Consider the following 27,620-nt stretch of genomic DNA (forward strand, 5'->3'; position numbering starts at 1 on the left):
CTGTGAGTGCTGGGAATTGAACCCAGGTCCTTTGTAAGAACAACTGCTTTTAACTGCTGAGCCCTCTCCCCAGGAGCTGAGAAGTGCATTTTAAAGATACGGGGGCGGGTGGAACGGTGAGCCTATCACAGACACCAAACTGTTGTAATCACTGTCCCGAGCCTGCTCAGCTCGCCCGGTCTCCCGTATCCCCACCCACTCACTCCATAGGCCCCGCCCCTTGCTACACGTGTATTCTTTGACCCCGCCCACCCGTCCCCTTCTCCCGCACCCTTCAGCACGCGGGATTTCCGGTTCTCCTATCGCGAGATCTTCGTAGGTGTGTAGCGCGGCTGAGGTAGCCGGTAGTGCGTCCTGGCCGGCGGGTTGCCCGCTGTGGGTGTATTTCGCCCTGTCACGGAGCTGCTGGTAGGTTCTGGGTGGGAGACCCGGCTCCTGCGCCAACAGCGGCCAGACGAGGGAGCGAGCCGGGCCCTGTACCCGGGCTGCGAGCGGCCCGCACGGGCGCCGGGGCGTGGGTGTGGGGCCGAGGCCGGCCGCATGCGGAGCCGCGGCGCGGAGGAGGGCGGAAGGGCCGTGCTGGGCGGCGGCTCGCGACCCCCGGGCTTGTGTGCCGCACGCATGGCTGTCCCCGAACTCAGGAGACTCGACCTGATGGATCCAAGTCTCACCGGTCCTTCCCTCCCCTTGATAGGTCGCGCGCGAACCATGGAGTACATGGCAGAGTCCATTGAGCACAGCCCGGGACACATGTGAGTTGCGAGCCCGCCCTGATCGATCCCTTGGCGTCTGCAGATCGTAAAATACCGAGAAAACGGTTAACGCTAGCAGGAGAGGTCCTTTTCTCGGTGGGAGAAAACGGTTGGGTCTTGATCGCATAGGAAGTCTACCCCATTTTAAGTCCGGTGTAGAAAAAAATGAGTGCTTTGAGAAGACGTCCTCCTAGAGGGGCACGAGTGGACGTGTACGGTTGTCACCCGGCTCCTCTGTCGTGCTAGCCACATGGTATGCGGTGCTCACGTGCAGCTAGTGGCCACCACTGGAAGATTATCTTAGTTTTCTTTGGGCAGCCGTGGGCCACGGTGGCGGAGGTTCACAGACTTTTTCTGCTGTTTCGTTGAAATCTTACTTTCGATGGAGCCAGTCCTGTTAGATTGGCCCTGGAATTCACTCTGTAGCCACGGCTGACCTTGAGAGCCTTGTCCCTTCAGCCTTAGCCTCCCAAGTGCTGCGATTATGTCAGGCCTGCTTCACAAAATTTTTCTGCCTCCAGTACACTATAGAGTTATACTCCTGTAGCTTAGAGCATCGGTAGGCATAGGTGCTCTTCTTGTCCTGTATTTTTGTCTATTTCTCCTTTTAAAAATTACTTTGTAACATAAAATACAGGGTTTCATTATATTTTCATGTATATAGGAGGGTCCGCATATTTAACATTGTACAGCGTTCATATTTACCCTACCATTGATCTTCCTTAACCCTCCTACCCCCTCACAGGTCCCTTTCCTTTCCTTAATAATCTCCTTTCTGTTTTCATGGAATACGTACATTTTCCTTTACTGTTCATTGTGGGTCCCTGTAAAGGGGGCCTGTTCGCATCTACGCATTGTAGATGCTCAGAACAAAGGGGGCACCCACTAGCCGAGTCAGATGCAAGAGAAACGAGAAACGGATCTTACATATATTGTTTGTTTCTCTTTGTTGTTTATTTTTGCTTTTGAGACAGTCTTACCATGTTAAGTCCTGCTTACCAGGAACTCATAGAGAGATCTGTCTGCCTCTGCCTCTGCCTCGCAAGTGCTGGGTAAAGGTCTGCACCATCACACTTGGCTGTCTTTTGTTTATATTGTTGAATTTATGTGCACATTAGTGTTTGCTATTGTTGTTAGACTATTTGCATTGCTAATTTCTTTTTTTCTTAGTTTTCCAATTTTAAAGAAGAGATGAGGGACTAGGACATTTCTATCATTGCATGAAGTTCATTAGCATGACAAAGTCGCACAGTGCCCTCTTTAAGCATTTTCAGAATTATGGCCCTTTGATTTTTGCCGATGTTTCAGGATTCTTCTTCACTCTGTCTTTAAGATTGCCTTTTTCCCCTCTTCGAGACAGACTCTCATGAAGCTCTGGCTGGCGTGAGACTCACAGATCTGTGTGCCCTGCTTCCTGGTTGTTAAGACGAAAAAGATTTCCCCCCACACCCCACTTGTCTTTTAAAAACAAATCAACTTATTTTATTCGTGAGTGTATGTGTGTGTGCTAAGTGCATGTAAGAGGCCATGGACATCAGAAGAGTGGTAGACTCTCCTGGAACTAGAGTTACAGATGGTTGTGAGCTGCCTCTTGTGTGCTGAAAATTGACCCCAGTTTGCTATAAGAGCTGGAAGCACTTTGACCCATTAAGTGTCTCCTCCCCCACTTTAAACAGTAGAATCTTGAAGGCTTTGGCTTGGTAGGGGTTTTTTGTTTGTTTGTTTTGTTTTGTTTTTGACTAGTAAATGTATAAAATCTAATTGGAAAAAATCTGCTTTATTTTCTCAAGCTTGTGCTGTGAATGTGGTGTCCCAATTAGTCCAAATCCTGCCAATATTTGTGTGGCCTGTTTACGAAGTAAAGTTGACATCAGCCAAGGTGTTCCAAAGCAGGTCTCCATTTCTTTCTGCAAACAGTGTCAGAGGTACAGTACATTACTACTTGTTTAGCTTCCTTAAGTTGGTCTTCATACAGAGAGCCACTGTGTTATGCTGAGATTACTCTGAAGTATACGGAATGAAACGTGCTGTTGAGTGTTAATTTTTACCTAGTTGATGTTACCAAGGATATAATAATTTGCAGTTTTATGCTGTGCTTTCTACTGTCCTACTAATCTGGTAAGGATAGAAAAAATATTTGTATAAAAGTGAGATACTGAATCTGACAGTAGAAGACGCCTTCTGAGAGCTGATGCATTCTTTCTTCAGTTTCGTTCCTTTAGTTGTTGGCTACATCTGTTTACATCTATCCATATGTCTAGTGAGAGACTTAAACCTTGTCAGTGAATATAAAAATTATATGCCTGTGACTTCCCAGATAGGTTTAGCATTTGCTTTGTGTATGTGGAAATTGTCTGTGGACCTCTGTAAGAATTCAAAATGTATTTCCCCAAATCTCTGCACATATATAAATAAGCCCATGAATTTAGTGTACTATTTTAGGGAGTTTACAGTGTGTGAGCCTGGTAAGTATGAGGCTTTTGGTCTGTTATGAATATTTATTATTAAATACATGGTGAAGTTTTAAAAGTATTAGACAAAGAAGCAGGACCCCCAAAATATTAGAAGTTTCTATCAAACTAGTTTTCTGTCATGCTTAGATACAGTCTGAGTCTCAATTTTCTCATGAGAATGAAGGGTTTTTATTAGATGATAAATAGTATTTGAAACATCCTTTGAAAATACTTATAAACAAATGGTTTTTATTGAACCTTGAAACAGGAAAATTAAAGTGTTTAACCATTTAATACCATGGCAAGAAAGCATTACATAACTCAGGTGAAAGTATTTAGCAGACATTGTTAATAACCTCTGTGTACTGGACCTTGGAAGACTGGGTTAAAAAAATTCATAATTTACAGAAAGGATTTGTATTTTACTATAATGAGGTTTAATTAATTTTGTTTTTTCAAGATAAAATTTCTCTGTAGCCCTGACTATCCTGGCCCTTATCTTGCTCTATAGACCAGGTTGACCTGGAACTCAGTTTGTCTTTGCTTCCCGAGTGCTGGGATTAAAGGCGTGCACCACCGTGCTTGACTTACTGAGGCTTATTTTGAAAACTTGTCTTTTTCAGCTTAAAAATTGAAATGAAACTTGATGACTGAACTTTTGATATACATTTCTATGTGTACTAATTTTCCTGTTTTTGTATGAGAAAAATGTTTCGCAAACATTTTAGAAGAATAAAATAAATAATTTTAGAGTCATTTAAGATAATTCTTACCTGTTGGTCAGTGTTCCTTCAAAGAAATTTTGGAAATATTGCCGTGTTTACTGGAATTTAAAAAGAAAGTCATTTATGTGTAGCTGTGTGCACGTTTGGTGTCCCTAAAGGCCAGAGGCATTGAATCCCCCTGGAGCTAGAGTTCCAGGCATTTGTGAGCTGCCCAACAGTGAGTGCTAGGAACCCCACCTCAGTCCCCCTTAACTACCGAGCCATCTCTCCAGCCCTCCTTACTGGGATATTTTATTTATTTATTTTTAACACGTATGCATTTATTTGGTATGTGTGCGCACTAGGCCACACTATGCATATGGCGGTCACAGGACGATTCATAGGGTTGGTTCTCTCCTTTTACCATGTGATCTCAGGTTGTCAGTCCTGGTAGCAAGCCCTTTTACTCTCTGAGCCATCTTCAGAGCTCTCTTAACTCAGTGCTCTCTTAACTTCTATTTTTAATAATTGAAACGACAAAATACATAACATATCTCAGATTGGCTTTCTCCAAATATTAGAATATTAGTTTTGAACTAAAGACACTGGTCTCATGGGGTAAAGCTTTAGAGTAGAGTATTACTCCTGATTAATAATCAGTATCACTTCTTTCTACTAATGGAAATTCCTGTTTTTTCCTGAAAAGCGGCAAACTTTAGAATGTTATCTTCTTTCAGATATTTTCAGCCACCAGCATCATGGGTACAGTGTGCTTTAGAGTCCAGGGAACTTCTTGCTTTGTGTTTGAAAAAAATTAAAGCTCCTCTGAGTAAGGTAGGTCAGTAGTTAATATTGCTGTACTTTTTCACTGAAACACTCATTTTCAGAAAATCCTTTGCTGTGGGTTTTGCTTTATTATGGTGGCTGTTGTTTGTTTTTTTTCTCTTATGTTCTTTTCCTTTTGTTTTTTGAGGCTGGAAATTGAACCAAGTGTCTTTGCCATAAATTATCAGGGATTCTACCACTGAACCATTTTGCTAGTCCCACACAATATTTTAATACACAAACACACACACTCTCTTACTTTTTATATTGACCTTTGTTGAAAGGTAGTATTTTTATTTTATTAGAAAAATTTGTTGAGATTTAAAATTTTTATTTGTATGGATGCTTTGCATGTGTATGTGTCTGTATATTATGTATGTGCAGTACCTTTGGAAGTCAGAAGAGGGTGTTGGGTCCTCTGGAACTGGAGTTACAGATGGTTGTGATCTGATTTGTGGGTGCCCTAGAAGAACAGCAAGTGCTCTCACCCACTGAGTGAGCCTTCAATATTATTTTTTAGTTCTGAAATCTTTCAAGTTATTGATTCATCTTGCCCTTGGACTTTTTAATTGCCTGGAGTGAAGCAGTACAGTCAGGATGACTAGAAAGGGAAAAGAATGCTCCATTGATTGTTGTTGTTGTTATAAGTAGAGAGCATAGTAAAAGGATTTTAGGATTTCAAAATGTTAAGTGGGTACAGAAGAGACTGAAGAACCATATGGGAATTGGATTGTAGGAAATGAGAGGGAGACTCAGGTATCTGGAATTACGTTAAAGGACAAAGGACTTAATAAAGTTGACAATGGCTTCTCTAAGAACAAGTGTGCTGAGCCTGTTAAGGGAATGCTGAAGTGAATGTCAAGGTCTCTACATTCCTGCAGATGGAGGTTAGAGGCTTTAGGAGAGAAGGCAGACTTATTTAGTGCTCTGTACATTTGTACATTTCCACCTAACTCCTGCAGATACTTACTAACTGGAGGCAGGGAGGGGTACACTGGGGGGGTAGGGGAAAAAGGGTGGTTAGGAACTGCTTGCTATTCTGATTTAATTTCTTGACTACTGGACTTTGCTGTAGCTCACTCAGTCATACTAGTTGGGTTTTATTCTTGAGTACTGCATTTGCCTTGGCTAGTCTTGCTATCACTAGATAGTATCTGGTACAGTTATAATCTGCCTGTTCACACTTTTCAGTGTATTACTTAACAGATTTTTCTGTGTACCTTCAGACCAGTATCAAACTGTCTACTTAATGTATGTCATAGATGCCAGGAAGGGCTCTTTGTCCATTAAATCTGTTGTTTATTTATGTCAAAAAAATTGTAATATCTAGCTGTTTAAGCTTGCTACTTGGGTATTGTACTAGTGTGTGTTCTCGTCCTCTTTCTAATATATAAGTATTAAATTAATCCTATAGAATTATCTTTTAAGTAGCTCTTGCTTTGCTTATTTCTGGTTCCTCTTAGTTCGGGTTCCTACTTTGATTATTATAAAGCCTCCATTCTTTTTCTCTCTGTTTCTTTGTTTTAAAGTTTTCATTCTAGCCTTACTGCATTATGTTCAGTGTATCAAGAATAGCAAGCTGTTTTTAGCTCCTGATCTAGAAGTATTAAAATTATGTAGTCAGTATATGAACATTTCCCAAAATAATGTCCATCCCCCTACACACAGACACCCTGAAACTCATTCTGTAAATTTTTTTTAATGGTCATTGATGTTTTATCTGCGTGTATGTCTGTGTGAAAGTTTCAGATCCTCTGGAACTAGAGTTACAGACAGATGTGAGCTGCCATGTAGGTGTTGGGAATTGAACCCAGGTCCTCTGAAAGAACAGCCAGGGCTTGTAACCACTGAGCCATCCCTCCCCTAAATGTCCATTCTTTAAAGGAAAAAATAAAGAAGCCACAGAGTAATGTAGAAAGATATTAACTTGAGTGGAAGCTTATGTTTGTGAGGTTGCTTTTGGGTAATAAAGGCACCAATTCATTTTCTTACGAAAAAGTAAATTTCTGTCTGAAGAGGAATACTTTTTTTTTTTCTTTAAATAAATTTCCCCCCTCTGAAAGCTACTTTTAATTCTTGCTCAATATAATAGCACAGTCATTGGGTTGCCCTTTCATTTGCTGCCATTGTTGCCATGGTTTTATAGTGATGGATTGCAATGATGTTAATCACATGTTCCTTCAAAGATCTTATGAGTCTATTTAATTTTTTTCCTTTTTTTAAAAAATTCTTTCATAAAATACATCCTGACAGAAATTTCCCCACTTTCCACGCCTCCCAATTTTCTCTGCCACCTCCCCCTTTCCCCAGATGCACTCCTCCATTTCCTTTCAGAAAAGATCAGGCTTCCCATGGATGTCAGCCGAACATGGAATAGAGTAACAAGATACAGTAATACTAGGCACATATCTCCCTCAAGGCTGGGCAGAGTAACCCAGTAGGAGGAAAAGGGCCCCAAGAACAGACAAAACACTTCACACTCCTACTGTTAGAAGTCCCACAGAAACACCAAGCTATATAAGATATGTATAGGACCTAGTGCAGCCCCAGGTAGCCCCATGCAGCCTTCATGATTGCTGCTTCAGTCTGTGTGAGCCCCTGTGAGCTTGCTCAGTTGATTCTGTGGGCCATGTTCTCCTGGTGTCTTACCTCTGGCTCCTACAGTCCCCCACCCCTTTCCAGGGGTTCCCTGAGCTTCATGGGAAGGACCTGGTAGAGCTCCAATTTTAGTGTGCTCTCTGCCTAATGTTTGGCTGTGGGTCTCTACATCTATTCCTATTAGCTGCTGGTTTAAGCATCTCTGTTGAGAGTCTGCTTATTAATGAGATAGTCAGTCATCTTTCCACCTCTCTGGTGGGGACTTATATTTCTTTTTTTCCCCTATTGAAGGTTCGGCTTGTCGATGCAGGCTTTGTTTGGACTGAGCCCCATTCCAAGAGACTTAAAGTTAAATTGACAATTCAGAAAGAGGTAAGCTGCTCACTTTTTCTAAACATGGTTAAAGTACACGTAGTGAGAATGAGGGACTAGGGTTAAATTATTTTATGGACTAAATGGCTTAAAAGGAAGAATACAATCTAAGTCTTAGTCTTTTGTTATCTTTTGGTCTTCTGACATGATTAGGTGACTAGCTACAATTGCTCAGAATTGGTGTGTTCAATAGTCTCTTTAAATAAAGGTTTTGTTTTTGTTTAAGATAGGTTCTCACTAGGTAGTTAGTACTTGGTGGCCTAGAGCTTAGTAGACTAGGCTGGTTTGGAATTCAGAGATCTCCTGCTTTTACTTCTGAGTGCTGGAAAAAAGGTGTATGTACCACCATGCTTACCCATATGTTCTTCTGAAAGTGAATTCTTTGTGTGCCACATAGGCATATATGTATACACATATATCATATACATGTCTATACAACTGAAAAATGTTTTTAGATTTAGTTCTCAACTCAGTAAATAGTCAAGAGTGATTTGGAATTTTTGATCATCCTGCTTCTACTTCCCAAGTGTTGGAATTATAGGTGTGTGCCAGCATGCCTGGCTTTGTGTGGTGGTGAGAATCAAACTCAAGGCTTCAAGCACTAGGGACAAGCACTGTACAATCAAACCACATTCCTACCTCCACATTATTAAGAGAATATGTTCACAACCACATTTTCATGAGGTAAACTTAAAAAGATAATCTAATCTTTGGATTTCATGTGTCCCTTTCTTAAAACAGTGTAACCACTGAAGGACATGGCTCAGGGGTAGAGAGCTTGATCAGCATGCATAAGGTCCCATATTTAATCCTTGGTTGTGCACCCTCTTCCCCAAATGTAGTATACTTAGTTTTATAATTTTAACTTTGACTTATTGATGTCCTTAATGCATTCATAGAAAACATTTAAGTTACTAATTTTTAAAATTAGAATATTCACTATTGAACAACTAGGAGTGAAGGAGTGCAATTGCCTTCTTTTCCAGGTGATGAATGGTGCTATCCTGCAGCAAGTGTTTGTGGTGGATTATGTTGTTCAGTCCCAAATGTGTGGAGACTGCCATAGAGTGGAAGCTAAGGATTTCTGGAAGGCTGTGATCCAAGTCAGGCAAAAGGTATTGAAAAAAGATGATGAGTGAATCCTGAGTCTTGAATTTCATCACTGTCCATTTTCTTTTCTTTTTTTCTTTTTTTAAAATACATTTTATTCATTGATTGATTGATTTTTTTTTTTCTTTTTGGGTTATTTTCTTTATTTACATTTCAAATGTTATCCCCTTTCTCAGTTTCCACTGAAGAACCCCCCCCCATTTCATTCCCCCTTCCCCTGCTTCAATGAGGGTGCCCCTCCCACCCTGGCTGGGGCATGCAGCCTTCACAGGACCTCAACCCCATTGATGCCCAACAACACCATCCTCTGCTACATATGTGGCTGGAGCCATGGGTTCCTCCATGTGTACTTTTTGGTTGGTGGGTTAGTCCCTGGGGGCTCTGGGGGCTCTGGTTGGCTGATATTGTTGTTCTTCCTATGGGCTTGGAAACCCCTTCAGCTCCTTCAGTCCATTTTCTAACTCCTCCATTGGGGACCCCATGTTCAGTCCAATAGTTGGCTGCAAGCATCTGCCTCTGCATTTGTTAGACTCTGGCAGAACCTCTCAGGTGATAGTTATATCAGGCTCCTGTCAGCAAGCACTTATTGGCATCCACAATAGCCTCTGGGTTTAGTGACTGTATATGGGATGGATGGGGGAGGGGGACAGGGGAGGGCAGTCTCTGGATGGCCTTTCCTTCAGTCTCTGCTCCACACTTTGTCTCCATGTTTGCTCCTGTGATTATTTTGTTCCCCCTTGTAAGAAGGACTGAGGTATCCACTCTTTGGTCATCCTCCCTGAGCTTCATGTGGTCACTGTCCATTTTCAGTAGCTGATAACATGTTCTCATTTCCCTATGTCCTGTATGCATAACTGGAGTCTAGGTTCCTGGAACATTCAACTTTAGAAATACATTATTATTTTATGTTTTAGTTAATTTTTAAAGTTTTTTTTTTGTTTGAAAAATCAGAGCTCTATATCTGTAGATGGTGTATGTATTTATACTTTATTTCTAAATGCATTTTTTGGCATTTATTGATTCTATAATGCTTTAGACTCTACACAAGAAAACATTCTACTATCTGGAACAGTTGATTTTAAAATATGGAATGCATCAGAATACACTGCGTATCAAGGAGATTCATGGTGAGTTCAAATTTAAAAGAATTTGAAACAGTATCAAAATTTTCTTTCAATTATTCAAAGTTATCTTTCTCAGAAGTTGAGATGATTAAAAAATTCATACAAATGTATGTATAAGAAGAAAGCAACGTATGCCGGGCGTGGTGGTGCACGCCTTTAATCTCAGCACTCGGGAGGCAGAGGCAGGCGGATTTCTACACTTGATCTTAGCCAAAAGGCTGAGAAGCGATGGCAGGCGGATTTCTGAGTTCAAGGCCAGCCTGATCTACAGAGTGAGTTCCAGGACAGCCAGGGCTACACAGAGAAACCCTGTCTTGAAAAACCAAAAAAAAAGAAAAAAGAAAAAAGAAAGCAACATTAATTTTCTGACTGAAGTATAGCTAGCTACTCTAACTCAGGAATTGAATTTTCTTCTGCTAGCCGATATTGAACTCACATGACATTAGTGGCTATTCTGGATAGTGCACATCTAGAACTGTCCTGTGTCTTCTATACACCTTTCCTGCCTCCCTCCCCTGAGGTTATTCTATCCCACTTCACTTATTAAATATTTAGTTTATAATAGACATCATTCTTTGTGCTTGGAATATAATGATTATATTAATATTAATTCTTGCTCTCTGTTGCTTATCTTGCTACTTAAAGAATAAGCCAAGTAACTCCATTAATGTGTTGTAAAATACTACAAAAAAATCCATCAAAACCTTGTTTTGTATGGGAAAAATTTCTCTAATTAGAAGTACTGTTTCTTTGGCCTTTCTAAATTTTGGACAAGATAAAAGCGAATTGTACCTCTTGATCAGTAATGAGAGCTAACAGTTTTCTTATCATCTTAATTTTGTTTCTAATGTGAGTCATCTGCTGTTAGTTATCCTTAGCTCTCATATCTAATTTGCTTAGTTTTATATGTGTTTTTAGGATGTTGGTTTCCTTTCAGCCATAAATACAGTATTTCTTGAAGTTTCGTTTTCTTTTCCTTTTCTCTTGTTTTTAAACTTTTAAAATAATTTTTGTTCAATATATTTTATTCATCTTCTTCCCCTCTCCCAACTCTTCCCAGATACTACTGCCTTCCAGCTTCATGTTCTTTCTCTCAGAAAAACAACAAAAGCTCACCAGCACTGCATTCCATACTCTCTCAAAGCACATAAAAACATGGAGACCCATATGTGTTGAGGGACAGGGTCTCTGCCGCCCAAGGCTATCCTTGGACTCTCAGTGCTCCTGCCTCATTCTTCCTATTATTCTTGCTCATTTGTGAGGTTTTTGAAGTTGTTGAGGTTTCTAATTGATATATGCTGATGTGTATACATAAATGTGTTTATGTTCTCTGTTCAGTTTTGTTATCAGTTAATTGGAGAAAGTTACAAAGGTCGCCTTTTTTTTTCCCTTCAGTGTTTATTTACTGTGGTTTTGAAGAACCTGTCCATTAAACTATTTCCTTAGTTCTCCTCTTGAATAATTTTTCATTACATTTATTTATGCATTTAATATTTTTTTGGGCCATATGTCACACTGGAATTTAGGTAACATCTGTCATCTTCAGGCATTTATTTATTTATTTATTGCTTTCGCATTTATTTATTTATTTATTTATTTATTTATTTATTTATTTATTTATTTATTTATTTGTTATCGCATCTATCTATCTATGTATCTATCTATCTATCTATCTATCTATCTATCTATCTATCTATCTATCTATCTATCTATTTATTGTTTTTCCGAGACAGGGTTTTTCTGTATGCCCCTGGCTATCCTAGAACTCACTCTGTAAGACCAGGCTGGCCTTGAACTCAGAAATCCGCCTGCCTCTGCCTCGAGTGCTGGGATTAAAGGTGAGCGCCACCACTGCCTGGCTTCAGGCATCTTTTCACCTCTGTCTTTGAGGTGAAAAGGCAGAGTGCTGCCTTATAGGCAGAGTGCTGAGTTATATGGGAAATTTATGTTGATGATAATGTTTGAGAAACTGCCATAGTATATTTTCAAATGGCTGTGGTCTTTACATTCCGGACAGAAGTGTTGAAAGGTCCTAGATTCTGTACTTTAGTTGCTTACCATCCTTGTTTATAGACGTTGTGAGGGAAGTCTGTAGTGGTATCTATCTTCCTGTGGCTTTTTCATTTCACTAAGGACTAATGATATGAGGCATATTCTGCATATAAATGTATTGTTTGTATGGTTTGCATTGTTTTCTCCTAGACTGTCTCCTCATTTTCTAAATGTTAGTCTCTATTGCAAATGTTTGTTTTCTTTTAAATGTATTTTCTATATGTATGAATGTCTTACCTGCATGTATGTAAATGTACTGTGTGTGCAGTGCCCACAGAGGCCAGAAAAAGACATTAGATGCCCCCTGGAATTAGAGTCACAGATGTACACCACCAAAGTCCAACTTGATGAACCAGTATGTTTTATTGGGGCTACTTAGAGGAGTAGAAATGACTCACGGTATCTATATCACCAAAGCTCACCTCAGCATGTGTGATAGCTCACACAGCTGGGAAGCAGGAGTATGCTGCACACACAGCTCACAGGCAGGCGTCTCAGCAGGTTCAAGAGTGTTCTTTCTAAGTGAAGTCTAAACCTCTTCTGGGCAGTTAAGGTTACAAAAATAACTATTTTTTATGTGCTTTACAATCTCAACTCATAGGTCTTAACTCTTGAATTGGTGGAAAGTGCCTAAATTCATCTTTTTGGAGGGATTGAAGAACTAGTTTTCTCTATTAAAAAATGCCATTAATTGTTAAGATCTGTTAATGAAATGTAATAGCCTATTTCTGCAATCTCAAATTTGCATGAACTTATACTTTTATGCTAGTTTTATACTGTCTTAATTTTAAGTCTAGAAATCTAAGTCCTGTGACTTTGTTTAGTTTCCTTGGTATTGTTATTATATCTTAAATGTTATTATACCTTAAATGGAGTTCTTTCTTAGGTATCTCGTAAGTACTTCTTAGCAGTAGATTTGCATTTGCCTGTTCCTTTGTTGATAGTGTTAAATGATACTGTACTGAGATATTGTTGTCCAGTGACTATTTTGTTCAGTCTCAGTATGTAATTTTTTTTCATGCATGTCAACTAGGTGAATTTTTGTCATTTTCTTGGCATCTTGTTTCATTTTAATATAAAATGTTCTTTTCCTTTTCTCTCTTGGCCTTGAATTTTGTTCCTGTGAATTAGTATGAATTTTGTTTTTATCTGTTAACATTTATTTTATCTGATTTTCATCTGCCTTTTTGCCAAACAAGTCTTAATTGATATCCCTAAACTATTTTGACTATAATATTTTCTAATAATATGTTTTGCTTATGGATTTAAGTGATTTTTGTCATATGGTCATGTAGAGGAAAACCTTGTTTTGCAGAACTGTTTTTATTATTTTTTTTTTAGATGGTCTGGATTTTTATTATTCTTCAAAACAGCATGCTCAGAAGATGGTGGAGTTTCTTCAGGGTATAGTTCCCTGTAGGTATGTTGAAACCTAAATTTGTAAATTAAACAATAAGAGATATATAGGTCACATCTGTTCTTCAGGCTAAGATAACTTACTTTGTTACAATTAAAATTCTAGTATGTATATTTAAGCAATCATGAAATACGGAGTTATCCATTTTTACCAGCCAAAGAGTGCTGATGACTCTCTTGGTAGTTAAACCTAACTCCATAGTAATAGGCACTACTGCTGTGCCATAGAGATGGTAGAAGAGCTAGGCATTCAAGATGGAAGAGACACTCATAAGCTGAGTTGATATTAAAAGGTAAGGTTAGCAGGAACAAAAACTTGGGAGGTTCATTAGTGTGGCTTAGCCTGTAGTCATTCTGAAGAAGGTTTGAAGTATGCATAAAATTACTTTCGCCTATGCTCTAGTTTCATGTCTGTTGCTGTGATAAAAACAGCCTGACAGAAAGCAGCTTATTAGGCTTACAGTTGTTATAGTCTAACATCATGGATTAATTAAATCAGTGAGTTTCGTCATATCCAAGGGCAGAGAGAAGTTACTGTGTACATGCCTGCTCGCCGGCTTGTTTATGCTCAGCTAGATTTCTCTGCTTTAAACAGTCCAGGATACTCTGCCTAGAGAAGGAGCCACTGTGGGGCTGGTTCTTCACATCAGTTTACTTAAGATGTTTTTCCACAGGTATGTTCATAGACCAACTCAGCCCTTTTCTGGACTGTAAGGTCCTTCTCAGGTGATTCTAGGTTATATCAACTTGACAGTTAAAGCTAAGCACACCACCAGGGAGCTGTTTGAAGGCATTGGACTTTGATTGGATAAAACCAAGTTATGTGAGTGCGGACCTCTCCCTTTCTATTGATAATGTTTTTTTCTTAACAGATACAAAGCATCACAAAGATTGATCTCTCAGGATATTCATAGTAACACATACAATTACAAGAGTACTTTTTCTGTGGAAATTGTTCCAATATGCAAGGTACTTCTTTTCATATAATTAATCCTTATCTGTAAGAGAATAAGTAATTTGCTGGTTATAATTTATTGTTCTTGGTTTTCTGTTGGCTGGCTAAACACTAAGAATAACTTCTTTGAATGACTTCTGACATGCTCAATTTTGTTAAAAAGATTTAAAATATGTGTTTATAACTGTGGATTGGAATGCCCTTTATTATTGTGTATTATGATGAAAAGATTGGGCTGGTGAGACTTTATCAAGTGCTTATTTAGCATGCTAGCCTGACAACTTCAGTTGGCTTCCTGGAACCCACATAAAAGGAGGGCGAGGACCAGCTCCATAATGTTCTCTGATACCAACATGAACATGCATTATGCACATGAGCGCGCGCGCACACACACACACACACACACACACACACACTGTCAAAGGCCAGCTTTGACACCACAAGGTAAACTGAGTCTGGCAGCAAGTTGTGGCATCAGTGATTGGGGTCAGCACTGAAAGCTGACAGGTTAGTCCTGATAGCAACTGGACAGGGGAGAAGGGGGCTGTTGCCTATGGCAGCCAGTGATTAGAGAAACAGAAAAGGGGGAAAATTATACACACAGAGTGGTTGAAGCAAAGGCAGGCTCCAGCATTTTATTTTTTCTTTTAACCCCTTTCATACCCCTTAAGATAAAGATTTTGTATGTAAGAAAATTACCTCATAGTTACAAATTACCTCATCACCACAAAAACATATTCTTAAAAAACAGGTTTAAAATTGTCACACGACAGGAAATTACAACAGGATTGTTGAGTATGTATTGTGTTGGAAACTAAACAATTCTCATCTATCTTTCTACAACCTCATCGTAATCCCCAAAGCAGTAATTCTTTTGTTATAGAGTAACAAAGTTTAAGAAGGCCAAAGTTTGTCTCTATGCTAAGGAATAGGCCACCTATTTTTGACATCTTGATCAGCTAGACTGGCTAATAATCATCTGTTCTCTGTCTTGGTTAGGGTTTTACTGCTGTAAACAGACAACATGACTAAGGCAACTCTTACAAGGACAACATTTAGTTGGGGCTGGCTTATAGGTTCAGAGGTTCAGTCCAGTATCATCAAAGCGGGAATATGGGAGCATCCAGGCAGGCATGGTGCAGGAGGAGCTGAGAGTTCTACATCTTCATCTGAAGGCTGCTAGCAGAATACTTCCAGGCAGCTAGGAGTAGGGTCTGATAGCCCATACCCTTAGTGACACACCTACTCCAACAAGACCACATCTACCCAAACAGGGCCACACCTTCTAATAGTGCCCCTCCCTGGGCTGAGCACATACAAACCATAACACACTCAACAATAGAATTGTTTATTCTTATTTATAACCTTTCTATTTCATGGTGTACTCTTAAAACCACATCCCTAGATCACAAGACCAAGGAACTCAGAGGCCTAACCTAGAGTGAATGCCTTTTTTGAGCGTTAACTTCTCCCAATCCTATTTTTCTCGCTACTACAACTATGTGCTTTCGGTGCATGAGCGCTTACTGTATCCCTTCCTAACTCATGCAGCTCTTGTCATCCTATGAGGAAGGGGCACATTTTGTTCTTGATTCAGACTTTATAAACTTTCTATCAGCTTATCCTATCATGTCATGATTATTTATATTAAGTTTAACTTCCTAAAATTGCTTAAATCAGGAATTCTATGAAATCATTAATTCATCTAAGTAGAATTATCTCAAGAACTTTCATTCTCATGTTGATCTCAGCTCGACTGGATACCCGCTTGCAATTCCCCACAGTGGGCTATCACCCAGGAAGTAATATTATACCAGGCTACAGGCAGTTAGGGTCTCCTGGTGTCTACTCAGAGACAAAGCCAAATAAATGAGGCGTGTGGCAGTGGCAAACATGAGAAGCATGTCAGTAGCAAGCAGCAGTGCTGGGATGAAGTCTCCAGAGCCATACTTTTCCCGAGTGCATCCATTGTAGCCTAGCAAGTGTTTCCAGAGAGCTCACTTGCCCACTGTAGCACTTCTTACATGGTGCCCATCAACACACACACACACACACACACACACACACACACACACACACACACACATTAAAACTAGCAAAAACAAGTGTAAAATTTTACAATCCACTTTTATTAAACATTAGAATGATAGTGAACATATAATAATTCCATGACTTCACATTATAAAAAATGATAGTTAAAAGATAGTGAGCCACTTTGGAATATGTGTGGGTAAGAGTTTTGTATATGTACCTGATGTATGCATAGATGTGGATGATAATATGAAAACAAGTTGTACTAGCTGTGTTCTAGCCAAAAGTAGTTATCTGAGTTCTACTTTTTCCAGTCTTCATTTAAAAGCAATAAAAGCCTGGATAATACAAATTTAGGTGTGACAGCATATTTAGACCTGTGTATTAAGTACAATGAAAGGAGATACAGTATTGTGGCATGTATAGGTAATTAAAGAGTCCCTGTAGATGCTAAACTCCAGGGTTGTACAGATTCTTCATAAAATTGTGTAGTATATGTTACTTACAGACTACTTATACCTAATATATAGCATAGCATATAGTACATATGCTATGTAAATGGTTACTAGTTAATCTGTATTTTTAAGGAAAGCAAAGAAAAAGATTCTACCTGTTTAGTACAGGTGCAGTGTTTGGGTGAACTCGTTAATATGGAGCACATGGATGTGGAAGGCTGATTACATATTTGTCTTTGGGAGCTTCTGAATTCAAAACCAAAAGTTGGAGTAGGTGTTAATGTATAGTCCACTTCAGTGGGAAAGCCTTGAATGTACACAGATACAGCTTTATGACCAAGATTTTTTCTTTTAATTTATTTTCTTTTGTTAAGGTCTCATTCTTAGATCTTTGATGCATTGGAACTCAGAGATTCTCTGACTTTGCCTCCCAAGTATGGGATTAGAAGTGTATATACCACCATGCCCAGCCACTTGTCTTTTAATACAGTTAAACATACAAGTAACCTTGTTGGATTATGTAATATTCTTTCATTGAAAATTGTAATGTAGATGTGACCTTTTCAGCCATTAAATCTTTGATCTTTAATTACAGACTCAAACATTCAGCTATTTTAAGAGAAACATATTTTCTTTTTTTTAAACTTTTTTTTAAAGATAATTTATTAATATATGTAAGTACACTGTAGCTGTCTTCAGACACTCCAGAAGAGGAAGTCAGATCTTGTTGTGGATGGTTGTGAGCCACCATGTGGTTGCTGGGATTTGAACTCTGGACCTTTGGAAGAGCAGTCGGGTGCTCTTACCCACTGAGCCATCTCACCAGCCCCGAGAAACATATTTTCTATTGAAATTTGGTTTTGTGAAAATCAAGAGAAATCAGTTACAAGGAGATTTAGACAGTGACTCTATTATTAATGTTATACTTTTGTTAGACTATATGCTATATTAACATTCAGAATGAAAAGCAGGTATTTATGTTACAATTAAATTGAAATGAATTTAACAAACACATGGATGTGGAAGGCTGATTATAAAAAAGAATCTTAAAAGCATTTCAGGAAAGACAAACGGGCCCATCTTAAGAATGTGTAGTGTATAAAGAAACCATAAAGTTCGAAGTTGTGACTCTTAGTCTGCAGGTCATTTGTTGGCCCATGAATAAAGGATAATGCTGTGGAGCCAAGCAAGATAGTAGCATCCTGTAGGCTGAATCATGAGACGTGGTTATTCTGCATACATTCAGACAGACAGTTTGGTTGGGCAAGAACAATTTTATCAGGTTTATTAATGAGTGTTTATCAGAGGTTGTTAATTTAGAATTAGTCTTATTTTAGATGTTATTTCTTTTTGCTTAGGATAATGTTGTCTGTCTATCACCAAAACTGGCACAGAGCCTTGGAAATATGAGTCAGATATGTATTTGTATACGAGTAACTAGTGCCATCCACCTCATAGACCCAAATACCCTACAAGGTAAGGTTTGGAACTAAATTTAGTTTTGGAACAAGATCTTAACAATTTGGCCTTATGGTAAACAGTAATCGCTCAAGGCATTTATGTTGTTTAGTGCACCTTTTTTTTTTTTTTTTTTTTTTTTTTTGAGACAGGGTATTATGTAGCCTAGGCTGCCCTTGAACTATCTATATATTCAAGGATGACCTTCAGTTCCTGACTCTTCCTTCTACCTCCCCAGTAGAAGTGTGTGCTGTGATACCAGGTTACATAGTAACTGGAACTTTAGGCCTGGTGGATGCTAGTTAGGCCTGGTGGATACTAGCTAGGCATGCAATTTTTTAAATAAGCTGCATCTCCAGTCCCAAATGTCATTCTTGATAATACTATTTTGGAAGACTTAGTTAAAGTTTAGTACTTTAAAAATGGAATTATACAGTATTATATTCTTTCTCTTTTAAAGAAACAGTTTTATGAACTTTTAGATATTTCATACTTTTATTTCTTTCATTTTTATAAAAAATTGCAGCTTTATGCAATTTTTGTCACTAAGTCTTTTGCCAAATATATGTGTGCCTGTGCACAAGCATTGAACCCAGAGCCCTGTGCCTGTTAGGCAGGGACTCTGCTATTAAATCTTATGCCTAGCCTGCAATTTTAGCTTTTTTTTTTTAAAGATTTATTTATTTATTATATGTGAGTACACTGTAGCTGTCTTCAGACACACCAGAAGAGGGCATCAGATCTCATTACAGATGGTTGTGAGCCACCATGTGGTTGCTGGGAATTGAATTCAGGACCTCTGGAAGAGTCAGTGCTCTTAGCCGCTGAGCCATCTCTCCAGCCCGCAATTTTAGTTTTTAAACAGCAGCTATTATAAACTTGGGGACGTTTGAGCTGTGATTCATTGGGATATGCAGTTTAAATTAGAATTTTAACTTTTTATCATTATTAGGGTCATTTAGGATATCTTTATGTAAATCATTTTTTAAAAAAGGAAGACTGCATAGTGATAGAAGTTTTGGTATATGTCTCCATCTTTTTCTTGTTTTTTATCAACCTTTTATTTTGCTATTTTTTCAGAAACTGACTGTACCATCAGCTAAGGTCTATTTGCAGTTATAGTAACTATCTGCAGAATGCAGAAAAGGGCATTCTTACCAGTTAGACAAAAATAGGCTTTGTGTCTTATAACCTAAGCAGCTAGGGTGACCAATAATTTTCTGCCATAAAATTCTAGCAAATGAAATGACCATCAACCTGATTGAATTTGGTCTGTGGCATTCATATTATAGTAACAGAATAAGATGTAATATTTTTGACACTTGACATTTCTCTTGTGCATGGGGGCTTTGGACCTCATTCATGTATGGAAATCAATGATGACTTAGAGTGACTTCAGTTCTTGTTGTACAGTTAGTTACTTCATATTTACACATTAGATGACTGAAATTTGTCAGTTATCTTGTTTTGAGTGTTGTGCTTATTTTAGTTGCAGATATTGATGGAAACACTTTCTGGAGTCATCCTTTCAATAGTTTATGCCATCCTAAACAGCTCGAAGAGTTTATTGTGATAGAATGCAGCACAGTCCGAGATCTGAAGCGAAGTGCGGGGGCTGGAGTGATATCAAAAAAGGTAAGCAGCATCTACCTGCTTTTATTCATTTGTGACAATACTGCTTCAGTTCTTTTAAAAATTCTTGTTTTTTAATTGTTGGTAATTATAAAATGTAGAGACCAGCTACAGTAAAACCCCCATGAAGTAATTTAGTTAGTGAGGGCCAGAGAGCTCACTCAGCAGGTAAAAGTGATGTCTGGTGACCTGGGTTGAATCCCTGGGATCCACGGTACAGTGCTTTCCTCTGACCTACAGATGTGGTGTGTGCTATGGCATGTGCCAACGTCCTGTCATAAACACACTAAACACACACACACACACACACACACACACACACACACACACACACACAAGTAAGAAATACAATTTTTTTTTAAATGGAGTCATTAAAGCAGGATGTGGTAGTGCATCTCATTAATCCCAGTCCTCAGGAGGCAGAGGCGTTTGGAGCTCTTGAGTTTGAGGCCAGCCTGGTCTACATGTCTACTATCAGACTGATACCCTGTCTCACAAAAAATAAAATAAAATTTAAAAATGGACTTACTGTGGTAAGGTTGCTGGACTACAGTCTGATAAGTAAATTTTTTTCTTTTTGTATTGAGAAAAGGCCTTTTTGTTTCTTTTTTTATTAAAAATAAAAGTCACGTTTTCCCTTTATTTTGTTGGAGGAGAACCAAGTGGACAATCTCTTGACTTCAAATCATTACTACATATGAAATCATCCATAGATATTTGTACATCATAGAGATCCTTTTGAGTTAATCAGATTATAACTATGAGAACTACATTTGGTCTATGGATAGGCTGCTGCTTCCTATTTTTTTTGTCTCAGAAGTGTTTTGAGGTTTGTTCAGACTAGTATCTAGGTGGGGAACACACATTAAATTATATGAATATTGTAATTCTTAATCTTTTCTTCAGAGATAATGCCTTTCTGTCTTGTTATGACACCAACTTTTTTTTTTTTTTTTTTTTTTTTGGTTTCTCGAGACAGGGTTTCTTTGTGCAGCCCTGGCTGTCCTGGAATTCACTCTTTGACCTTGACCAGGCTGGCCTCAAACTCAGAAATCCACCTGTCTCTGCCTCCCGAGTGCTGGGATTACAGGCGTGCGCCACCACTGCCCAGCCTGACACCAACTTCTTAACCTGAAAGTTCACATATTTTGTAGAGTATGCTATCTTCTAGATCTCTACTACTGTTAGTTTATAAAGCCATTTGACTTCATTTACAGTATTTTCTCTAAATTAAAAAGGGCATCTGCATTTTGGTAAACTAAAATATTTTATGAGAGCGTTTAAGAGATGAGTATTTTTAATTTTATTTGGGGAGAGGGGAGCTGTGCATGTGCACCAGTTCATGAAAACGTCAGAGGGCAACTTGAGGATCAAGCTCAGATCATCAGACTTTGTAGTAATCTTTATCCACTGAGCTGTCTCTCCAGCCCACTTCAGTGTGTGCCTGTGTCAGAGTTTTGGTGAAATTCATAGGTTTTTCTGAACTCTAGGTTTTTGTTTTTGTTTTTTAAGTTTTGGGTCTGTTTTCTTGCTTTAGGATTCTTTTGCCTTCTAGTTAATTTTTTGCTCAGTCTGAGTTAGCCAGTCTCTGTGAAGACATTTTTCTGTGAAAATGCTATGTGTGTATGTTACATGTGTGTGGGTTAGTAGTTCAGGGGGCAATGTTAATGTCTTTTTCAAGTTTTGGATTGTTTTTATGGTTTCCTTTGGAGTAATTTTCTGCATTCCTGATTTGTTAATTTGTTAGTTTTGATTGTTTTAGAATTCTGGAAAGTTGAAAGCTGTTTTAAATGAATATTAAATGAGAAAAAGTCAATATTATATTTAATTTTTCCATGATATGATTTCTTTCTTTTCTGTTAAGCACACCCTTGGGGAAGTCTGGATCCAGAAGACATCTGAAATGAATACAGATAAACAGTATTTTTGCCGAACTCACTTGGGACATCTTTTAAATCCTGGAGACCTGGTGCTGGGGTTTGTTTTATTTTGTTGTATTTTAACTTGGCAGATAGCATTGTAGGTTTTCTTCAGGAGCCAATGAATATTTAAAATACTAAATTTGTTAATTTCAAAAAATTTAAGAGTGCTTAAGATCCTTTCAGTTTTTTTTTTAAAGATTTATTTATTTTATGTATATGAGTACATTGTAGTATATGAGTACAGATGGTTGTGAGCCATCATGTGGTTGCTGGGAATTGAATTTCAGGACTTACTGCTTGATCCATGCTTGATCCAGTCCTGTTCTCTCCAGCCTTGCTTGTTCCGGTCCAAAGATTTACTTATTATATGTAAGTACACTGTAGCTGTTTTCAGACACACCAGAAGAGGGCGTCAGATATCATTATGCATGGTTGTGAGCCACCATGTGGCCTCTGGAATTTGAACTCAGGACCTTCAGAAGAGCAATGTTTTACCCACTGAGCCATCTGTCTAGCCCTCAGCTTATTTTTATTATTGATAACTATAAACTCATAGATTGCATAGAAGCCCATAGTTGTTCCATTTGGGCCATCATCTGAGAGTCATTTATTCAAAGATTTTTGGCAATTAAACAATATAGTTAGATAAATAGTTACAGCTTTTGAAGAGAGTGCGTAGCTTTTATGGCTGTGAAAATACTTCACTCTTTGGAAACAGCTAGGGCTGAAGAGATGGCTCAGAGGTTAAGAGTCTACTGTTCTTGCAGAGGACCCAGATTTTGATCTCAGTCCTCATATCAGGCAGGTCACAACCCTCAATAGCTCCAGTTCTAAGGGATCTAACACTTCTGACTTCTAGGTACTTACACACACACACACACACACACACACACACACACACAAGTATATATAAACGCATGCAGGCACACACGCTTGCGCACGCACGCACTCACGCACGCACATAATAAAAAAGTTAAAAGGAAGAAACCAAAAAGCCAACAACCACAGCCTGTATGCCGGACAGAACCCATAAAAGTAAATAACAGTCTTTATGCATTTGAGGTCATCAGTGTGTTGTAGACATCTGGTGTGTTTTGTTCACAGAGTTTGAGTTGCATTTACAAGAGAATGAAAGGTTGTTGCTTGTTGTATTAACTATGCAGACTCATTCAGTTGAATTTGAAGTTAAGGCTGCTGTGTCTGTCTTATTTCTTTAATGAGTGTATGGGAAAGAGAAGCCACAGTGGACAGTGGAAAAACTTACAGTGCAATGTGATGCTTTCATTAAAAATCTAAGTTCTCTGTGTATGATTTGCCTGCATGCACGTTTGAGCCTGGTGTCCACAGGCTGGAAGAGGATCTTTTTGACTTTTCAAGACAGGGATTCTCTGTGTAGCCCTGGCTGTCCTGGGACTAGCTCTGTAGACCAGCCTGGCCTCGAACTCACAGAGATCTGACTCCTTTTGCCTCTGTAGTGCTGGGTTTGAAGGCATGAGCTACTACCTCTTAGCTTCAAAACTTTTAAAGTGGAGAGCATACAAAATCTTCCACTTTGAAAGATAGTTGTGTGTATATAATACTATCTAGCGAGTACAGTGATACACAAAGGATACTCCTTAACTCATTGTTTATATTTCAGATTTGATTTGGCCAACTGTAACTTAAATGATGAGTATGTCAACAAAATGAACTCAGACAGAGTTCCAGATGTGGTAAGGCTTTAGATTTTTGTTATTGTTGTTCCTATGTTAATTCTTAGAATTTACTCAGCACCCCCTTGCCCAGTCAACTTTTCTTTTTCATGGCAAAACACTTGATACCGCCAGACGTGGTGGCGTAGGCCTATAGTCTCAGGTACTCAGGAGGCTGAGTTGGGAGGATCACAAGTTCAAGACCTACCTGGATTAGACAGTGACTTTAATTCTAGTTTGTAAAAAAGGCCGTCTCAAAAAAAATCCCAAAATGGACAAGAGGACTTATAAAATGAGGTGCTTGCCTAGCATAAGGCCCTAGCTTCTGTCACCAAACAAAGTACTGCCAAACAAAACTCCAGTGCTGGTGATAGAGTGCAAATACGTTTGTACTTAGAAATGGTAATTTACAAAATTTATTCAGATAGTCTTAAATTAGCGTATTTTATACACTTTCTCTACTTTACAGGACATTTAGAATTGAGACCATTATTCAGTATTAGCACAAATTAGAATTTAAAATAACCTTTATAAAGTCAACTCTTGGAATAAAAATTTTACCAGGGAAAAAGTATAGAGTTGTAATGTGGTGAGTTTAAAGTTCATAAACATCAGTGAATGAAATGAAGGATAATAATCCTACTCCTACTTGCTTAATCCTTTTAGACTAATCATGATTTTCTTTAGCTATGAGCAAAAATGAAGATCTGGTAATAGGAGGTTCCTGTTTCATCAGTTGATAAAATACAAAAAAAAATCGGGTATGAATCAGAATGGGCATTTCTTTTTTAGATTTATTTGTTTCACTTAATGTGTATGATTGCCTTTCCTGCATGTATTAGTGTGCACCAGCTGTGTGCAGTGCTGGTGGCGGTCAGAAGAGGGTGTCGGGTGTCCTGGAACTGGAGCTGTGAGCCCCATGGTGATGTGGGTGGTGGGAATGGAATCCAGCTCTTCTGCAAGAGCAACAAGTGTTCTTAACCCCCGAGTCCTTTCTCCAGCCTCCGGATTGATATTTATTAAAGGTCACATGAGGAGGTCGCTAGTTTTCTTAAAAAATGTTATATTTTAACTAGTACATATTATTAAATGTTATAAAGGACTTGTACATTTTCTAAGTGCTTATTACTGTGAAAAACAAAGTGTCTATCTGTAATGTTTCAAAATGGGCTGTAAGAATGGTGGCTGAAAATTGAAATTTGATGAGAAAACAATTCAGGTTTTAGGTATTAAAATTTTAATGTTTAGTCATTTGAAATTTTCACAGTTACATAAATAATGCTCATATGTATCTTCATACATGGTGAAAGTTTTAAAAGTCCTCTTGATACTGCCTCTTGACCTCCACACCTTTCTCCTGAATTGTGACTGCTGCCATGGATTTCCTGACATGCTCAAGTTTTGAGTTTTTTCCCCCTACTGTGTGTTTCAGTGTTTCATAACTGCAAATGTTTGTGTTTGCAGGTGTTAATTAAGAAGAGCTATGACCGCACCAAACGCCAGCGCCGTAGAAACTGGAAACTGAAAGAGCTTGCAAGAGACAGAGAAAACATGGACACAGATGATGAAAGGTTCTGCTTTCCTGGACCCTTACAAGCAGTTTCAGGGGCAAGCCTTAGACATTAGTTTTAGATTGTAAAGAAATTGATATTACCCAATAGATCTTTGCACTAAAAATTAACTCTGGATTCTTAGAAACTATAAATGGAATCTATATAAGAGAACTCATAAAAAGATATAATATGATATTATACAAGCTCAGTAATTATTTTCTGGGTTATTGTCTTTGTAATTATAGTGTTAATGTAAATAATTTAGTTAAAAAGTTCAAGTATAATGTGGCTATCACAAATAGATGATTTGCTTATATTGTGAGCATAAAAAACTAGTTCATTTCCATTAGATATTACTTTTCAGATAGTGAGCAGAATTGAAAATGTTTTTTAAAAAGGGTTTACTGAATGATTTAAAGGTGGCCTTAATTCTGTATATGTGTGGTTGTGTGCATGTGGGTGTGTGCACAGGTGTCTGTGTGGCCTAATTTGTTTTTGTTTTGGGATTTTTATTTATTTTTATGTGTATGAGTGTTTGGCTGAGTTTCTATCTGGGGACCATATGCATATAGTTAGTGCCCATTGAGACCAGCAGAAGGCGTCTGGTTTTCTAGGACTACAGTATAGTAGTGAACTGTGGTGTGGGTGCTGGGTACTTATTGAACCTGGGTCCTCTGGAAGAACAGCTGGTGCTCATTACCACTGAGCCATCTCTTCAGCCTGTGGCCTCAATTCTTGATATTAGTAAAAAGAGCAAATTAAAACAAAAAAAATTATTATTATTCTATTAAAGGATGAGTTTTACATTATTGGGAAGCAACAGAATTTCACAATGTAATACACACACACACACACACACACACACACACACACACACACACGAGTATATTAAATTGTTTAGAAGTGCATACTTAACTGTGTCAGCTATAGTCTTAGCCTGCTGATATGGTGTACTGGTTGCTGTACACGCCATGTAACCAGAATTCCAGCCCTTAGAACCAACATTAAAAACTGAAGGAGAGAACTGACTGAAAATATTGACTCTGGGCTGTTTCTTGGGCTGGAAAGATAGCTCCCATAGCTAAGAGTGCGTCCTGTTCTTCCAGAGGACCAAAGTCAGTTCTCAGCACCCACCTTGTACCTCTAGTTTCAGACCATCCAATGCCCTCTGTAGGCCTCTATGGGTACCTCACACATCTGGTGTACGTGTGCGTGCACGCGCACACACACACACACACACACACACAAGCATGTATTGTTAAAACAGAAAACAACTTGTCCATAAGAATTGGTTTGGTTGGGTTGAATAGAGATGGGAGGTAATTTTTCATTGTCTTAGATTTAATATCACCTTAATATTCAGCAGTTATATTGCAAGGAAATTTGTTTTCTAGTCTACCTACTTAATTAACATTCATATTTGACCTTTGTGAATAGTATAATATTTAGTACAGTGCTTAAAGTTTTCTTTTTCTTATAGGCAATATCAAGATTTTCTTGAAGATCTTGAAGAAGATGAGGCAATTAGAAAACATGTCAACATTTACAGAGGTTGGTGTTCTAGGAGGATTGTAGTCATGGAGATAGTATCAGGGAGGGTATTTGGTGTTTTAAAACTTTGGGGAGGGTATTTGGTGTTTTAAAACTTTGGTTTTCATAAGTGACTTTATTTGTCTTGTAGACTATTATAATTAGGCTTTTACATAACGGATAATAAGGAGCAGTAAAATTTATTAAATGTTCTCATATACATATGATGCAGTTGTTTCTGAACGATTCTTTAGTGGTTGCTCTACTTCTAATTTGCTCATTTATTCAGTATTTGAAAACTTACTGTAGATAAGAGCTGCGAGCTTCTACTACAGCCTGATTGCTCAGTAGTGATGGTGGTAGGAGTTGTTGTTTGTGCATTTCCATATTTGTATATGGGACTGATTAATGCCTGCTTCCTTAGATGCAACCATCCCTGTGGAAAGTGACACAGATGATGAAGGAGCACCTCGAATTAGTCTGGCTGAGATGCTTGAAGACCTTCATATTTCTCAAGATGCCACTGGTGAAGAAGGTGCATCAATGATGTCATGATGAGTCATATTATATGTTGCTTGCATATCTGTGGCCTCAGGAAGTTGGCAAAAACCTTTATTGTACAGTACATATATTCCCTTATATTTTAAAAGAAATTTGACCTTAAACTTTAATAAATTACTATTTTAATTGTTCCCTTAAAGTGTTGTGAAGGTTTCATAATTTGATTGATAGATAATGAGAGATTAGATGGGATGTAATTGTAACTGATATTTTGGCCACCTCACATGTGCAGTTTTATTGGCTTGAGTTTTAATACAGGAGGCACTGTAGTATTTTTACTACTATAGTACTGGATTGAGATGACTAAAAGTTGGGATTTTTAAAAGTATTAACCAAATATTGGAGCATAAATTAACCTCTTACATTGGTTTTATATTGATTGATCTATGAACATATAAAAATATGTATGAATCACTTTTGATATAA

The 27,620-nt window shown here is 38.3% G+C and overlaps 1 protein-coding gene and 1 pseudogene across 1 annotated transcript; one reads left to right on the plus strand and one right to left on the minus strand.

Annotated features, from left to right (window-relative positions):
• The first annotated feature begins 340 nt into the window (after window positions 1–340).
• On the plus strand, window positions 341–27,333 carry Nmd3 (NMD3 ribosome export adaptor). Its single transcript, NM_133787.2, has 16 exons — window positions 341–408; window positions 695–752; window positions 2,543–2,677; window positions 4,647–4,743; window positions 7,624–7,704; window positions 8,691–8,819; window positions 9,851–9,941; window positions 13,332–13,410; window positions 14,279–14,375; window positions 18,206–18,323; window positions 19,795–19,940; window positions 21,802–21,914; window positions 23,499–23,571; window positions 25,015–25,121; window positions 26,584–26,654; window positions 27,058–27,333. Exons 2-16 carry the CDS (start codon window positions 709–711, stop codon window positions 27,186–27,188), a joined length of 1,512 nt encoding a protein of 503 aa, NP_598548.1. The 5' UTR covers window positions 341–408; window positions 695–708; the 3' UTR covers window positions 27,189–27,333.
• On the minus strand, window positions 9,948–10,168 carry Gm52662 (annotated as a pseudogene).
• Window positions 27,334–27,620: the final 287 nt, after the last annotated feature.

This window comes from Mus musculus, chromosome 3, assembly GCF_000001635.26.
Source record: "Mus musculus strain C57BL/6J chromosome 3, GRCm38.p6 C57BL/6J".
In the NCBI taxonomy this organism is placed as follows: Eukaryota; Metazoa; Chordata; class Mammalia; order Rodentia; family Muridae; genus Mus; species Mus musculus.